At 36.5% G+C, this 18,600-nt stretch overlaps 1 protein-coding gene across 7 annotated transcripts in view; it reads left to right on the top strand.

Moving 5' to 3' along the window:
• Nucleotides 1-18,600, top strand: part of CDH13 (cadherin 13) — a 432,936-nt gene that overhangs the window by 233,704 nt on the left and 180,632 nt on the right. For 6 of the 7 annotated variants that reach the window (NM_001396286.1, NM_001001760.2, XM_015292521.4 and 3 more), the window contains exon 6: nt 17,448-17,592. In NM_001396286.1, coding sequence (NP_001383215.1) covers nt 17,448-17,592 — 145 coding nt within the window. Of the gene's footprint in view, nt 1-14,117; nt 14,681-17,447; nt 17,593-18,600 lie in introns of those variants that run through there. The other variant, XM_040707019.2, reaches the window with a different exon arrangement.

Consider the following 18,600-nt stretch of genomic DNA (forward strand, 5'->3'; position numbering starts at 1 on the left):
ACAAGTGCAACTTACATTTTAAAAGTTAGTTTACAAAGCTGGCTTTGCTTCTTACACAGTCATGGTTGTTTGTGTGTGTGTTCGTTTTAATTCGTTTTGTTTTACACATCTCTGCCTTTTCCCTGCTTCATCCCATTCTCTGCCCTGTTCATTTTAACCTTGGCATACATGCACACATGCATGGACTTCCATATTTCAGTGAAAGATAAAACTGCTATTGAACTCTGCATTAGGATCATACTATTGAGAATAACGGTGTACCTTAGTGAAGACATGTATGAGTTTGCAGATATGGATTCCTTTCCTATTAGTGAAGGTTTCCATAAAGCTCAATACAGTCCCCTTATGCCTGCGAAACCAAATACAAAGTTTTCCAACAGTTATGAAAGAACCACCATGGTACCCCTGCACAGTGTCAGTTTGGGGGTTGGGGAAGCAAATAGGACGTTCTTGCTTTCTGAGTCCCAGAAGCAGCCTTTCTTCAACAGAGAGATTTTTCTTCAAAAGTTCATACTTTATCCAAACCAGAAATTAAACATTAATTAGTACTAACCATTGTGTAATTAAATTAACCATTTGTGGAGTTTGTGTGGATATGTTTGCTGTTTCTCTTTTTGTAATCTCTCTGCACCACTCTCCTGAATATGAAGTGAATAGTCAAAATAATGTCAAAATAATCATTCAAAAATAACAATAACCACAACAGAATATATATATGAATCTATATATACATTCATATACATATATAAATATATATATATATATATATATGAATGAAATTATATGAATAAAGAGATCAGACAGCACAGTATGCTTTTTGTTACTCATAGAAATCTTTCTTTGTATGAAAGTGATTTTGCTGGAGGTCCAGGAGTCCTTTCCTCCAATCTGTCAGTTTTTCATTCCTTTGTTGCAGACATTGATCTAGAGTAACTTAGGTGAGGACACTGGACGGATGTGAGGGCTTTAGAAGTTATGTGGTGATAAGAATGGATTTGGTTTGATGACATGGTTAGTTTATCCACTTACTTTTGAGAATGGTGAGAAACAGGCAGGGTTCTTTAGCTGTCAATAACTCTTTCAGCAGCAGAAGTGTTGTTGATATCAGCATACTTTGCCAATCTTTTAGCAGGGGTGAAATGTAATACATGGATGAGATCATCTCTAATCTTTGCTGATGTTTATATGCTCCTACCAGCACACATTGCTATGGAGTGGAAAGCTCACTCACAAAATCATGGCTTACCAACTTCAGGAGTTAAAAATGAAGACACTGAGTTGCTTCTGTTAATTACAAGTGAATAAATGGGCATTGTTTTTGCAGTAAGCTCTTACTGTATTGTTACAAATACAGATGCTATGTTAGTAGCTCAGTGGCTGATGCTGCATATGCTTATGGTTGTATTAAGATTGAAGTGGTTCCATATGATGATCCCTTGTTTAAGTAGCATGCATTTCAATAGCACTTAAAACTTGTACTCAGATGATTGACACTAATGATTCTGAAGGAGACACTGTAGTCTGTCAACTGTGTAATTTGTTTTTCCTGAGAATTGCTTGAATACCTGTTTATGGGGTAGACTGTAACAGCGGGGGAGACATTGTGAAGATATAGCCAATAAAAAATGGTTAGCATTTCTTTAAGTGCCTGAAACACATGCCATCCAAATCCAGCATGACGTCTGTGAGGAAATAGATACTCGTATACCTGTAAAATTCTATAAAGACTGGGCCATGCTTTTGATATAGCTGCCTCTAGATTGTTATCATCAAAATTATTGATGGTTTATATTCCAGTGGGATAAGCTTAAGCAAACTGAGTATCATAGTATTATTGTTTATATCTTCTGTAATGCATTTATATATTTGCTTCATTTTCTAAACATGCAAATGATTGTTGTTGTGATCTCAGTTCATGTGGAACCAATGGGAGTTTAAGTACGGTAGCATTTGTCAGTATGTTTGGTAAAAGTTTGGTCTTATATCTGCTACTCCACTTTGAAGCTGAATTAATCCTAATAACATATAGTCTTCTTTAGTGTGGAATAAGCCATACATACAGTCATAGAGGGAATTAGTATAGTGTCAGCTATGTCTGCTTCCCATTCCTGCTCTAGAAAGAAGCACGGGGAAAGTGGGTTTCCATAATGCTGGGTTCTCCACCTCCGCAGCTACCCATGGCAAGTTCCCACTTCCAGCAATCTTCAGCTTTTCTTTCTTTCTGAAGACCCCCTGTGAGTGTGTTGTAAACCACACTGGTTGTTATAGCCTGTCCTACATGATGAATTTTGCCAGGTGCCAATATAGTAAATTCTCTGATGCTAGTAAGAGCTTTATAGTCCATAGAGCTGATAGAATCTTGCATTGCTGCTATATGGTAACAGTGGAAGTATGCTGTCCGTATGAGGTAAAACATAGCTGTGAGGGTCTGTTCTTTGTGAAGTTTCCCTTCAGAAAGCCTCTTCATTCTTTGGACACAAAAGGAGAAATAGAAGGGGGATGGAAGAATACCTCACCTTTCACCCTGTACTTCCATGACTTCTCTGCTTTTAAATGAAAACCATAGGATTTCTGTTCCACCTCAAACCTGTGATAACCTTAATGAGAACTATGTCCATTCATCAGTACATTCTTATGCCCTTTTGGAATGGTTATGCAAGGAGCTGCATTTCATCCATGTGAAACAAAGTGTAGATGATCACATGCTAATGGCACAACTGTGTTTTTTCCTTTCCTCCCTTCCCCTTGCTGTTAACTGCTCCCATTATTTACTTAATGAAAGAAATAAAGGAGAACTTACCCATGGCTTTTACTGGTACTTTGGATTACCTATTTTATATAATCCTTTCTTAGAGCTAAACCAAAAGCTCTGCTCAACATAGGATGCATTCGAAAATGGAATTTAGAAAGACGACAACTTCCAGCATCTGATACCGATTTAGGTTTTTCAATTTCTGAGTAACAATCCTTTTTTAATATTCTTAGTGAATTAAATCTCCTTGAACTCGAGAAACCTCTAATCAGTACATGCAATAATAAATAACACTGCTGTTGAAGTATTGAGTGCTTTGTTCATGTATTTTTAAGTCTCAGGGATCTGTTTTAAGAATAACAGAGTGTCCTTTGTCAAAGATTATCTAGATCATAAGTTTTATTGATTGGTGAAACAGTGCTTTTCTTCATAAGAAAATGAAGGAGCTTTAAAGTAGAATAAAGAAAACCACTGAAAAGAGGTGTCTTTTTGCTCCAAAAGCCATTTGTTGAAAGAAAATACACATTAATTAGAAATTTAGACACTTCATTTCTGTTGCAAGACTCCTTGCAAAAGACAAATTATTTTATATATCTAGTATGTGTTAGAACTGACAGATGAGATTAATATGCTTCTTAAATTACCATTACCAAGGGTCAATTAATAAGTGAGCTAACCTTGTGAAAGTCATTCTGAAAGACTAGTTACGGATCTGCAGCGGTCTCTGTCAAATTGCGTAGAACTGAGAAAATGAGAAAGCTGTCAAATAAATACGATACCTACTAATTATATTCTGCATAACGTAAATGAGCTTCTTTGGTTGTTGGTGAAAGGAATGAGAAATAAGTCTACAAAATAGTACAGATAACTGTATATAGGTTTGGAGTAAAATTTACTCGAGGGAACAGGAGTGTAGAGGAATTTTGCTGGTAAGAGAATGTAAAATTGCTTGGAAATCACAGAATGAATGACATGAATGTTGTTGAGTGAAAAGTAGAGAAATATTTATTCAGTTATTGTATTTTTCACCACCTTGGCTAATGGAAAATTCCCATATCACTGTCATGCTTTAATTACGATACGGCTTTTAATTGGCCTCTTGATCCCTTGTAGACATAGAAGTTTCATTATGACAAGGAACAAAATAGCCACGTCTACTCGGTGATAAAAGTAACCCTGAACACTGATATTAGGTTTCTCTCTGTGGGAAGGATTTAAAAAATACTGTTCCTTCCTAGCTGCATACCTGCAGGCTGACCAAGTGTCATATTATTCACTAATCTTACTTGTGATCAGGCTACAAAGCTACAGCAGATACAAAGGCAAGATACAGGAGCACAGAGTGTTTGCATTCTTCCAGAAAACACCAAAGTGTGACAGAATGGGTTTATGTTGAATAAGCATCATAAAAACAGTAAGAGACTAAACATAAAGAATATTGAAAAAGTAATTAAGTTAAAAAGGACTCAAAATAATAGCATTATTATTTATTATGCAGCCCTTATTATTTTCATCTATCATAATTCCACTTTTTTCTTTCTTTCTTTCTTTCTTTTTAAATTTAAAGTAGCTAGCAAATTTGAGACATTTCCAGCAGCAAACTCACCTTTAATCCACCCCCACTCCCCCTTATTTTTTTGGTAAAAATGAACTGTTCACAGCTGTTGGCAAGAGCAAATAGGTTTTTTGCACTGTGTACTTCAATGTGAGCTCTTTTCTATCTTACTGGATTGTCTGTTAAACTGTCTTACTACATCTATTACTTACTAAATATTACATGAATATTGAGTCCTCCAACTTGCTCTATGATGTGTATCTTGAAAAGTAGCACATAAAACATGTATTTGTACAGCAAACACAGGGTTTACTGTGATGACAGTACTAGCTGTTCTTGCAGTTGTTTTCTAGTAATTTTAGTAAGTTTAAGAAACTTGGTATTAAGAATGTTTATGGATGAAAATGATAGTTATGCTATTGGACAGACAGTCATATTACCATGTACTTTCAGGAAGATTTGATCTGGAAATGACTTATTCCAGTCCTTCAAATATTTAGTAGGAAGGTCAAGTCAGAGTGTACCAGTAATGCCACATGACTGCAGTGACCAGTCAGCATGGTTATTCAAAGCTGTATTCAAAACCTAAGGGTTGAAAGGTGTTCAATTACAGTTCTTGATGGATAATTTTAAATGATAAATGTAGTTCTGAATGAAGCTGTTCAGAGAGAAAAGATATAAAAAATAAAAAATAAATCAGTTTCCATGGTTTTACTCGATTCTGCTATGAATGACCTTCTGCTAGTGAAACCAGAATATAAAGCAGAAGAATAAACTTAATGTCAGGTGTTGTTTTTTCTTTTCCTTTTACTTCATTAATAATAGAATATTTTTCATTGATTGAAAATCCTATTTAGATCAAGAAAGTTTTGTTGAGCAACTTCATTTTAGTTCAACTCTTGCACACTGTAATTTACCTGCTGTCAAACTCAGCTGAAGTGATACAGTTTGGCACTAGCATATTCCAGAACATGTCAGGGTTTGATGAGCTATGAATATTGCGGTTAGTAGTATGCATTTTTATAAGATTTTTTTCTTTTCCACAGCCTTCTACTAAACAGGCAGTGCATTTTTCTCTGAATGTCCATTTTTTTCTGCAGAAGAATATTGCTGTTGTACTGTATTGGTTCCTTGCTGAAGAGGCAACCTACAGGCACGTTTATTTGACCTTTTATGAGAGAAAAGAAGGTCTGATTACTTAAAATGCCTTCCTTTTTGGCATGTTTTCTGTGGTTAATGTTCCCACTTTCTTTGAATTACTTATTGTGAAGCCCATTTATCTTCTGATAAAGAGTAATTCTTTTTAAGCAGTGTTTGTAGTAAAATTAAGGCAGGTGACTAACCTTGGTCCACTCATCTCTCTCAACTGCCTCCATTTAATGGCATGTAAGGTATGTGCAGAAAAGCATACAGTGCCAGCTAATTGCCGTGATGCAGCCTTGGTTCTGAATTTGAAAGAGGGTGAAACACAACCATGATTATAAAATATTTTACATAAAAAAATTAACAGCCTTCGGGAGATTTTACGAGTATAGTTCAACTAGATGGGACATACAGGGATCAAAGGGCCCAAGTGCTTGAGCACCTCAGGGCTAACCAAATGATGAAATATTTTATTAAGGGCATTATCTAAATGCCTCTCAACACTGACAGGCTTGGAGCACCAACCACCTTGAAAACGTGTATCCTTTGGTTTTCATTTCCTTCTTTGACATGAAGTGGTACAAACACAAAGCCTCTAATATATTTTCTTGGCCTACTTTACATTTGAGAGAATATGTAGGGATGTCACTGCTTTCATAGATAGACCAAATACTTTTAAGTTGTTTTTGTGCAGGCTGAATCTGCATTTCTTATGGATGGGGTTCTTCCAAAATATAAACTCATCTCTGTGACATAAGTTCTTTCCACGTTCTTTTCATTGGTGTTCATTATCTGTGTTTACCAAACAACTTTTTATATGGCAAATGATCACGCTACAGTGATCTGGTTTTTGTTCTGTATTTAAGATACTGTACTCCTTATAAATATGGTTGCTATACAGTTTGAGACATATTGTTTATTCTGAAGCTATAGAATTTATTTTGTGTCATAATGACAAACCTTTGGTTCTTCAAGCCACTTCAGTTGCAAACAGAATACTTCTACTCTCTTTGATAGGTTCTGTAAGGCTGATGGATTGCTACTGATTGGAGCTCAAAATTCAGACTCTTGGTATTGATTGGACTGACTTTCTGTATGTGTTTTGCATTGAACTAGCATCTTACTTAATAGTGATGGATTTATACATAGATTACTCTAAATAAAAGAAGTTATCTTATATTTCAACCAGTAATATATTGATGAAAAGTGACCTTGCCACGCCTAAGTAGAACACTTCATGGTCTAGCAAAGCTGAGTGGAGATGTAATTTGTATGTATATAATTCTTAATTCATTGTTATATTTTTGTAAGGTGTTCCTGTTCTTGGATAGTTTGAATTTTGGAAAAAAAAATGTGGTGTCTCAGTAGATTTTAACAGGTCAAAATGATGCAAGATTTCTATTGTCTGGAAGATTTGTTTTCTACATTATATCCAATTTTCCAGTCTTGTTGAGGTAACAACAAACAAATTGTTTGTTTGAATTAAAGTTGCCTTTATTTAATTGTTATTAGTACATAATGGGGTATTATTTTATTTTTGCTATGACTGTAATTCAGTCCTGGCATTCTGATAATGAACATCACTGCTGATTACAAAGATACTTTTTTTGTTTCAGTTACAGCATTGCAATAGGAGAAACAAGGAGGTATAGAAATAAAATATGGATAGAGTATTAAAAAGGCAGTAAAAGGCAATAGGTTAGAGGTCTTGAGCTCTATTTTGCAGACTAACTTTATGAACGTGCATTATCAGTACAAGAATTGCTGCTCAACATGATATTATACTTAATGCTGTTAAACATCAAGTGAAGGTTCAGAATTAAGGCAAAGTGGTGCTAGTTTGCAGACAGAAAACTTCTACTAACGTTCTTAATGTGATCATTTAGAATTGATCGAAATCTCAAAAACAAAGGGATGTTCAGGGATGTTCATGGGACTCGAACTAGTAATTACGCCTTAAGGGTATGTATATAAACATATATATACAGTTTTAACAGACTGTGTTATTAACTACCTAGCAGACTCTTGTTGATCATTTGGAAGCTAGACTACAACTGTTTGACTATTCAAAGAGACCATTACTATGTTAATTGAGCTGATTCGAGGTCCATTGACTAAATCTTTCTTTATTGACGTTTAATGTAGAAGGATGGTCCAAGATGTTAAGTTAAATTAGGTTTAGAGAGAGAAAACAGGTAATTAGGAACAACATTTATTTCGTTCAGGCTGCCCTTGGCATATCTTTCATTATGTGCATACCTGCAACCCTCTTCACTAAAATAACTTGTGGAAAGTATTCAGATATCTCCTTTCTTCTTTACATAAAGTAAATAGCTTGCCATTTTTGGCAAAGTAGAAGCAGCAACTACACTGTTGTACTGAAACAGAAAAGCTGCTAAGTATTTGTCATATGGGATGTGCTAATCCATTTAGATGCTACCAGGAAGATCATCTGTCTGAATTATAGAAGTATCTGCCATAGACATCCTCTCAGAGAAACAAACAAACAAACAAACAACCCAGCATGCTGTGAAATTCAGTAAAGCTGACTTTAGACAAAATCAGCAAAAACTCATTTCGTTCAGAATAACAGGAAAAGATAAACAGTGCATCGTTAACTTCACTGCTTGTAACAACTAAGTCCAGGCAGAGAATACAGGAGGTAAATGAAAGCAGAGTGCTAACTGTGAGTACTTCTCGGATATATTTAGCCAGTCAGATGACAATACCCAACCTTTGTAATGTAAGAGAGTTTACAACCTCCTGGTTTTGAAGAATTTCAATAAACTCACTTTTCCATGATTTATGTAACCAAACATGCAGTAGAGAACGAATCATGCAGTTGGCATTTCCAACACCTAAAACTTTTATCATTGGCATTGAAATATGCTATCTTCAGCATAGCAAAAAGAGTCAGCAGAGCATACAGCACTTGCTAGTGAAGAATACAGTGAGGAAGGAAGTTTCTCCTCTGTGGAAGTAGTTGAGCTTTGTGGTCAAACAGGCAGGCTCTGGTTGGTACTGCAGCTCATTGGGTATCTGAGTGGTTTCCAGAGATGGAGAGAGAAGATGGAATCAGAAGTAGCAGATTTATAACACTAATAAACAAAATCTGTATATTTTCAGGCATGAAACACTTCAGAGTTTTTGCCATGCCATTGCATTTGGTGTGCTGGAAAAAGGGAATGGCAAATGTCTTGCACCACAGCACAGTGTTTCACAGCAACTCTCACTGATGGGGTTTTTGTAGATAAGCAGTTTGAAAGGGTTTCGTAACAAGTGACCCTTATGCTTTGCAGAACAGTCATGTCAATCTTACCACTTACACACAGAAATTTAACCTATTTCTCTTTATTTAATTTTTATGGACAAACCTTTAAAAAGATGATTAAAAAAAATGTATTTTACAAGGGTATGGCAAATACAGTTTATAAAATATGCTGATACTGTTTCAGATTTGAAGACAGGAAACACTTTTTTTTCAGAGTAAGAAAATTTCTCAAAAGGAAAACATCCACCAGGAAGAGCTTGTTTCCAGATTGCCAACTTTTATTCTCTTTACTGACGCTTAGAGGCCAAGCATGGTTACTCCGTCTTTAGGCAGGGTTTTAAGGACTCCTGGCTGCATCTCATCACTTCAAATCTGATGGTGTGAAGAGATGAGATGTCTGGCAGAGCCAGCAAGCTGGGCAGCAGCTTGCTGCATGCCCTCCTGTCTAACCTGCACAAGTGCTCTTGTAACTCCCTGTTTGTTGCTTTCAACTAGAGAATCTTAGTTCTGTATATATGAGATGGGTATAAGTTGAGTGATCCTTGACTTCTAAGACCTTCTCCTACTCGTTTGTAGGAATAGATATGTTTAGCAGTAATAACAAAGTAAAATATACGTGTGATTTATAGCTGACATTTACACTGGCCTTTACTTGGTATGCCTAAATAAGTCAGTTTTCTTGACACTGCTGCATTTTAGATGTTGGATTTTTGTTGGTCTGATTAGTTATGATCTCTCTCTGACCCTGTTGCTTCTTGAGTCTTTCAGAGAGAAGAAATTTGCTCCACTTTTGCCACTTCCTACATGCTGTTTAGAGTGATTTTCAAGCATTAAGGACAGTGAGAAGAGCTTGAATACTGCTAGGAGCTATTTAAAAGTACAAAGCCGTTTTTCATCTTTTCTTACATATATGTCTCTGTTGTTTTTGTGGTGCAGCATAGAGCCTAAAAAATTCTGGCAGAGCTTATGCTTTAATCCTTTATTTCAGTCCTACTTCCTCTCGTTTTGATTTTTTTTTAATTCAATATTTTTGTGGTGATTAGACTCAATTGCTTTGGTGAATCCTGATATCTTTCTCTCTCTCTCTCCCTCTTCCCACCCCCCTCTTTTTGAGGGGCTCAACATGTGTTCTCTTGTGATATGGGAAGATTTTAATTAGTTTTATATGATCATCCATAATACTTTTGCTTTGTGTGAAGTACACATGCTTTCATTTGAAGTGCTGTATTGCTCCACAGATTTGAGGGATGTCCTTCTCATTTATTCACTGAGGTTATATTTGGAGTGGACATTCTAGACTCATAACTTGCACAGTATATAACAAAAAATATGTTTCAGAAGTCATTTTAATTCTGTGTTAGTAGCTATATGAGGAACCCTTATAAATTTGCAGCATCGTTATGCAAGGACATAGAAAATTATTTTCAGTTGTTGTTTTGTGTCTATGCAGCTGCAGAAAGTGCTTAATGGGGGAAAAATGAGACCCTAACAAGACAGTCAGGTTTTCAAAGCTCTTTTTAAGGTGTTTTGATGTTAATAGGATATATTACCCAGCCTTGTAAGGCACTTTGAAAGCTTTATTAAGCTTTATTAAGATACCTTTTGGTAGCTTAATAACCTTTGTAAATCTAATTTTACATCACTTGCTCAGCAAGAGATAGAATCCAGCTATCAGTCTTGTGTCTGGAGATCAAAAAAGCCTGGACTCCAGCTTGATTCAAATTTTGTCTGGTGTGTGGCTTTCGTGAAGTCATTTCATCTTCCCTCTCCCATCTTTTCCTATCTTACTTCTTTGATTTTCTTTTGAAATGCTCTGCTGTATAGCATCAGTTGGTCCCATCAGTTTTATCGTAATGAATCAGGGTACTCAGAATCAGTTTAAACACTTTGTATCTCATTTATGTCCACCTGTGAATTGGCAATGGCAATTCTGAGACTTTTTGGAAGTCCTTATACTGCATTTTGCTGGTCCCCAGTTGCAGCAGGGTTGCATGCCAAAGTCATGGGCAAGCTCTGCTGGCACTGTCATCTCAGTCTGCTGCACTGTGTGTTGTGCTCGGGGTTTCCTGCAAAAAAAAAAAAAAAGAAGAGAGACTTGTGATAATATCATTGTCTTCTCTAATCCCCGTTCCTCTGTTTGCTGTCACTTCTGCAAAACTAACCAGTTAAAGCCAGCCTTCTCCTGTGCAATCTGACTGTTGGAAGTGTAGTGTCCCTAGAGTGTGCCATTCATCACAGCAACTGGATTTTATGAGAGGTGGACTTACTATTGCTTGATCTTATACATAAAACTAAATATGCAATGAGCATAAGAAGAAGCCTGGCTTGCATAAAGAAATACCTCTTACAAATATTTAAATATTAAGAATATGCAATCCTAAGATGATGGTTACAAGAACTCACATGAATAAATCTTATTTACTCCAAGCTAATACAAATAATGGAAAACATCATTTAGTGCTTGATGACCAGATTTGCCTTTAGTCCTTAAAAATTCTCAGGAATATGTTGTTAAAACATCAGGTGAAGTTATCAATTTCATTTTTCCTTTTTTTTTTTTTTTTTTTGACATGCAACAAAGTTTCTAGGAAATATAAAATTATTTGTTGTAATTTTCAATGAGCTGAAACATTGAAAAAAAAAAAAACTAACAAATGTGATACTGGATTTAATGCTGTCCTGTAGTAAAAGCAGTGTTCATTTCAGTATAAGCTATCTATGACTTCATACATAGAGTATTATTATCTTATTTCCTCTGAGCTTTATGCCATCATTCTCTTTTTGTGTCTTTTTTCTTTTTTTTCTGCTCTTTTTTTCTTCTCATTCTGTGATCTTGTTCACAGGAAAGGGACCTTTCCATGCTGACAGCAGAGAAAAAAATCAGGACTAAAAGTCTACAAGAAAATAGCACCTTTCTTGCGGTATTATGATGCAGAGAGACACAGCTGTGGAAAAAAAAATACTGTGACACAGAGAGCATTAGAGTATATACATTCAATTAGATGGTGAATTCTTAATTGCTTAGTTTACTGCTATGAAGGAACTTACTATGTATATACATAAAATCTAAAATGTATAGTATTTTATCTTCATTTTTGCATCAATGAGCATATTTCAGTGATGGCATTTTCTAGGCACATTCTGTGAAGTGAGCTGCAAATCAAGAGGGTTGCTAGTGCTAGAAGACAGGTGGTGGTACTGCTGGTGTGAAATAAGAGTCTGGAAAATTCAGAGAGCTCTTACAACTAGCTTAATGACTCGAGATTTGTCTTCACGCTGACACTGAGGAAGATCTGTCTGCCAAGATGTAGTGGCTTTTCAGGATGTCTAATGGCAGTTTTTTTCAAAGAGATGGAGGATTTCTGATGTTGTTGCAAGGCAAAAGAAGTTCACATAGAACAGGCTTTTGGAAGTCAGCTTAGATAAGGCTTTCTAGGAAAGGTTAGTGGTATTCTTCATCATTTCTTCTTTTCACACGTTATCTTACTTGTAACTTTGTTCTTGGGGCTTCTCTCTCCACTCCTGGATGCACCTCCCCTTCCTACCAAAAGCAGTTTTGCTGTCAAATGACATTAAACATCCTTATGAAGAATTAGACTACTCATTCCAATTTCCACAAAGAATAGCTCTGACAGGCAGGAGGAAGTAAACTATCCTGCCCTTTTTTCCCCATCTTGCAGTGTAAGAATATACATCTACCTACTGTTTCTGCAATTTTGTTTTGTTTTTCGTAATGAAATTTAAGTTCTGGGAAATTCAGAAAAGTTAAATATCATAAGGAATGCAAGTTCAATACTTGTTTCATTGCTTGGAATTACCTGCTATATTTCACTTTGCAAACCAGAACAGTATGACATTGAACTTTCAGTCTCCTTATGAGCATTCAAAATATTAAGACCACTACCTTTAAAACAAGGGTGAGAAGTCAATCTCTGGCTGTTTATAATATTAAATTCCTCCTCCTTTTCACAAATCTTGTATTTATGTATCTGCAAAGCCTTGCATCTGATATGGTCAAAGAAGATGAAGTGACTCTTATCTCATAAAGAATACATCCTTTGTCATTCTTTTTGGAGACAAAAGTTGTTCTGTAGAAATTTTTGTTTATTAACACTCATAATTAAATGATATTTCTAAGGGAATAGAAAATGTGAAATAACTGTCAGGCAATCTTAGGTAAGATAGGTCAGTGTAAACTGTTACCAAGGCCTTTGTAAAGGTTGTTAAATCCTTCATGTCGTTTAGAGGCTTCAGAACTGAACTTGCTATTTCAGTTCGTGATGTCATTGCAAAGGTGTGATCTAGGGGAACACGACATAGAGGTAGTTTGGGAGATGTCCTACTTCATGTGAACCAGCTTATTTACAGAATTTGTTCAGCATTCTTCACTTGGACTTCAGTTTTTCAGATTTGCTGAGTAGAATTGAATAATGATGCTAACATAAAATTATCTGATTCTCGAAATACCATTTGGAAAATCTCATATTGCAAACTCAGAAACATTTCCATAGTTGTTCTAAAAGAAAATTTTCTTTAGTTGACTGAGATTTAAAAAAAGAGAAGAAAAAGGGGTAGAAAGACAGAAATGATGTGAATTGGAATCTTTTCACACTGCAAATTCCTACAATATCACTTTCAATGCATAGACTGTATGTGGCTGCAGTCTATGCATTGCTCAACTTACTGCTGCTTACACAGAAAAACGTAAGCAATCACAGAAGGCTCAGTTGCTGTTTTAATTGGTTTTCCTAGTGAAATCTCCAGTCATGGAATTCTTCAAAGTCATTATGTAGAGTCATGTTGAGATAAGCATGAAAGTTATGAGATGAAATCTGTATTTTCTGTGTGAGGAACTTAAGCATTTTTGTGTAATAAGGCAGGCTGTTCACGCTGGGACTGGCTAATTAATCCCTTTGCTCCTAGGATCTAATTCTGAATATGAAACCAAATTCTATACTATGCCTTTTGGCAACACCTGTACAACCTTTTGGAGGAAATCAATATCCTGTCCTTGAGCAGCTTGAGATACAATTATTTTACCTATTAGAAGCGTTGTTTTGTTTTTAAATCTTTCCTCTCTCCTTCATGCCATGTAATAATCAGCTAATATTTTACTCATATCCTTAAAAGCTAGAAATTTAATTGCAATTTATTTCCATGTCTAAATTATTGCCACTCCGAGTTTTATAAGACAACCACAGCCAACCTCTCAAACAACTTTTCAGCATTAAGCTAAACCTCCTCTCCTACCCCTTCTGCACCTCACCCAGCTGCACTCCATTCCCCTCTCCAGCAGCTCTGGGGTGTGGGCACAAAAACTGATTGGCTGAGGTAAATTCCAAACACCTGAGAGCACTCCGTGCCCTTTGCTTTAATACACCCACACCTGTGCCCCTGGGGGGGCTCAGCTGCATCTGATGGTAGGGCTGCTGCAGAGCTTTCTGGAACCGTCTGGAAGCGCAGTGCTTGGTGGGAAGCAGCGCGGCCTCTCCTCACACGGCAGCCTGGCCGCTCTGTGGATGGTGCTGTTCTGGGAAGCTGCTGCTTTCACCAGTGAAAACAACTGAATTTTGGGATGTTTTGTGGTGTTTTTGTGCGAAGATGGGTGTGAGGAACATGAAGGGAAGCTACCTGTTAATCAGACTGGAAGAAGTCCTGGAGAAACTCTCACCAGCAGCAAACTGGAAGTTTCAAATCAGAAAGCCGTTAGTGACTAAAGGATCTGTGTTAGGCTTTATAGATAATCAAGCACTAAAAGTTATTTCAGGTTTAGTTATGAAAAGCTTTATGTTTGTGGTGTAATTTGGTGTGGGCCATTGGCTGGTTGGCTGCAGAGGAAATGCAGGCATTTGTATGTAGAGGAAGAAGGGGGCTATCCAGGATCACTTCACCAAAAGCATTACATGAAGGGAAGCAGCCGTCCTGTGAAGAGAAACCTTGGAGACTGCTTGAAGTAATGGTAAGGATGGTGCTGGTTATCTTTTCTTGTAATGTTATTGCTGAGTGCAGGAGTGGGAAGGAGGCAAGCCTCTGTGTGATACAGGACAGTGCTTCAAACAGGTTTGTGTTGCTTAGAGTAACTTTACTAAATTGCAGATAAAACACATCTGAGGTGATGAGAAAGCACTTCACTGCAGATATGAGGAAGAAAATAGTGCGGAATGTCAGGAAGACCCTTTTGAGAAGGGAAGGGAACTGAGGAGTTAATGGAGAGAAGTAGGCTGGGATCTGTTACTGCCTGCAATTATCAGTGTTCACATTGCTTCACCTTGTTTTATTGGTGTGCTTAATTTTGTCTGTGCTTCTCAGCTCTGTGAACTGCAGTGGTCAAAGCCTGCTTTGTATCCTGGTGTGGTGATGTGTGTTGTGAGAAAGGTGATGTTCTTGTAAACCCCTGACCAGCTTTTGTAGTTTACAGGTATTCTTTTGTCGGGAATGAAACTGGGGTTTAGTCTTCAGTGCTCCCAAAAATATGGATGTAACTTTTTGAAATTCCATAACTTTAAAGTTGAAACATGAGAAGTACAGTTGATCTTACTTAATAACATCTGCTGATTTTCTTTTTTTTTTTGTCAGTTTGCCCAAATCTTTGCTCACCATTTCTCCTTAGTTATGCTGTTGGTATCAGGTAGGAGCTTAGATACTTTCTGAATGTTCACTTACAGTCTGTTGCTCTCAAGAGTGCAGTAGCTCTGGTATATCAGTCAAGTTTTACATTAAAACTAGATGGACTTTTCTTTTTTACTAAAGGACTGATGTATCATTCTTCTGATAGTTAGATGCAGTATAACTTTCCATGTGGTTTTATTTACAGCCTGTTTAATGTGATCTGTTTGCCAACAGTGTATTTTTTCTTAAACACTTCTTTTCTTTGCATGTGTTTGGATTTTATGTTAGGGTGTACTTTCTGCTTTTCTTTGGTGGTGTTCTGATGTTGGATTTGGGGAGAAGGGGGAGGCAAGATCTAGACGAGCCTCTTCTTAAGCCATCAGGTGAAGACAGATGGTCCTAATTAGGTGCTGTGGGCTTTTAGCTCTTTTTACATAATGCTTAGGTTCTACAAGTTATTGTACAGAGACTAATAAAATTTTCTGTCATATTAACAAAATGAAGCAGATTGTGTAACAGTTCCCAGAGACCTCTTATCAGAATTTTTTTGGCCAGTGGGGCTCAGACTTAATAGAGTTTGCCTTGGCAAAGATGATCTATTTTGGTTATTAGTGAAGATCTCCTATTCTCTTCTTTAACCTGTGGAAGACAAATCAACCAGTGTTAGATCAGCCTTTGCTTTAGATCACTAGCAGTTTCTGTGAATGGAGATAGTTATTTTAAACTTAGGAATGCCTTTGTTCTTTCCAGTGAGCAGTATAGCTACTTAATTGAGAGAGAGATTAAGAGTGTGTTATCTTGAATTAGAAAGTGAATTTGCTCAAATTTCACAGAAAAATCTTGCTATTCTTTCATTCCCCAAAGCAATTAACATAGTTCTGATGAGTCAACATTTACTAAGATAAATCTTTCTGTCAGCAATTCCTAACTGTATCTGAAACTGTATCTAGATTTAATATAGGTCAGTAACAACTCTGCATTTTCCTTCCTAATCCCATCACATCATATGCAGTCCTGAGATTATTACATTGACTTCAGAGCCCAGTGTTAAACAAACCCAGGAAGGTGAAGGGGCATGTGCCCTCTAAAGCTTGAGCTGTGCCAGTGCCATGTGAATCAGTTGTCTTCATTTCAGTGGACATCTTAGCTTTAAAGTTGTTAAACTCTATATACAGCCAAAAACAAAACAAAACAAAAAACATCAAAGAACACTTGCATAACACAAGAATAATTTCTAGATAAGTGAGAATGAGCAGAGTGAGTAGATACTAAAATGGACTGTGGCACTATTTACAAATAGTGTCTGTGATTAGATAGCTTAATCATAACATGAATACTCCTACTTGTGCTCCACAAACTTAACTATGAATGTGGGATGTAATTATAACATATATGGGCTTGTGATACAATAACCACCTATTTTAATAAGGAATTAGAATTCTGACCTAATTCTTTCCTAGCACAATTTATCACGAACTTATAAATAACTTACAGGTGTAAGACATGGTGATGAAGAATAAATTAATAGAATAAAAAATGCTCAGAGACTTCCAGCCCCTGCTGCTGCCACTGTCAGGGAAAGACTGGAAAAGGGCAGCTTTAACATCTGTGCCAAGGTTCACTTTCTCGCTGGCTTAACTACATTAAAGAGTTGAATCTAGGGATGGGTAGAGTAGGTGAAGATAACTGTCTCTCTGATATGTTTATTACTGTTTTTACCGATGTCATGGTGAGGAGAGAATTGCAGATATACAATGCTGCTGCAATCGAAATTGACCTTTTTCTGTTATTGTGTGTGAGAAGTTTTAGTATGGTTTGCCCTAATGACTAAGTTTTAGTAACTTGTGTTTTTTCCATTGAGTGGGTTGATACATATCTTCAGAGAATAAGCTATTTTCAAGCTACTAGAGGGTGTCTATGTGAATGTACATTTATCTTTCACTTTTGTTTAGATTTAAAATCTGCTCTGAGCCCAGTCCAAAATAATGGGCTGCAAGTGCTGTACCTGGTGGGATCTGGTAACCACACCACTGATGGGGGAACTGTTTTTCTCTTACCCTTCAATGTGATAAGGAACTAATAACTTACTCCTCCCCCTCTCCTTTTTGTTTATACAGCTGGAAGTTGAAGTAACGGATTTAAGTGGGAAAATCATTGATGGCCCAGTCCGCTTAGATATTTCTGTTATTGATCAAAATGATAACAGGCCGATGTTCAAAGAAGGACCCTATGTTGGTCACGTCATGGAAGGATCCCCTACAGGTAAGTTCATGCTGATTTCTATAAATAAGCCTTGAGTAATCGTGTTGATAAATGCATTATTTCCATGTTGTGCAATCTTCTTTGCTGATTTTTTGACTTATTAAATTCTTCTTCTGATTAAGAAGGCAAGAGCAACTCATTTTGAACAATAGATAATTTTTTTCTTTTTAAAGTCTCTCCAGGAAAAAAAAAGCAAAATTAACATGGTGTAGTTTGGAATGACAGCTGTGGTTTAGATTTCTGATTTGTATCTGGAATCAATGAAGGCAACCTCTTGGGTGTGATTACTATTCAAATCAAATTGCATGTAGAATTTGCTGTTCAGAGTGGGAATTCTACCTTTTTCTTTCTGTTTAGTTATTAGCAGCATGAGTTTTACTTATTATATAATACGAGGCAAGGTAAATAACAGGAATAAATGGGAAGAGTATCATGAAATGTTAGTGGTGTAGTGAGGATTCCACAGTGACATACTTCAGTATTTGACAGAACACTTGCAACAAAGTAAAAGCACACTTTGACAATTAAAGTCAGTAATGAAAATGTTCTGATTAAACTCACTTTTACTGAATTTCATCATCAAATAAGATATTGTTCCAGATGTCAATTTGAGCACAAATGACCATCATAGCTAAACTCTTCCTGCAGATGCAGGCTGAATTAGTTCTCTTCTGCTTTGTCCTCAGCTGTTGTGCAATTTTGTCAGTTGTTAAGCAGCTGTTGTGTTCCACTCCAGAGGTATCTCTGTTGTTTTCATAAGCACTGATTTTATAATCACGCTATAACATAATCTTGATCTTGGTGCAAGAAATCTGTCAGTCCACAGACCTTAATGGGAATTTCTATTTCTCCACATTCTACAGAGTAGAATTGTGCACTGCCTATCTGTCTCCCAGTCTGTGAATGAATGCAAGGTCTTATCTGATAAGCTGCAAAGTTGGTGGCTATATATTTAAAAACAAAAGCATTTGAAAAATAGGCTTTTTTAATCCTGTTTTTTTACTGTTG

This window comes from Gallus gallus, chromosome 11 (genome assembly GCF_016699485.2).
Source record: "Gallus gallus isolate bGalGal1 chromosome 11, bGalGal1.mat.broiler.GRCg7b, whole genome shotgun sequence".
NCBI lineage: Eukaryota > Metazoa > Chordata > Aves > Galliformes > Phasianidae > Gallus > Gallus gallus.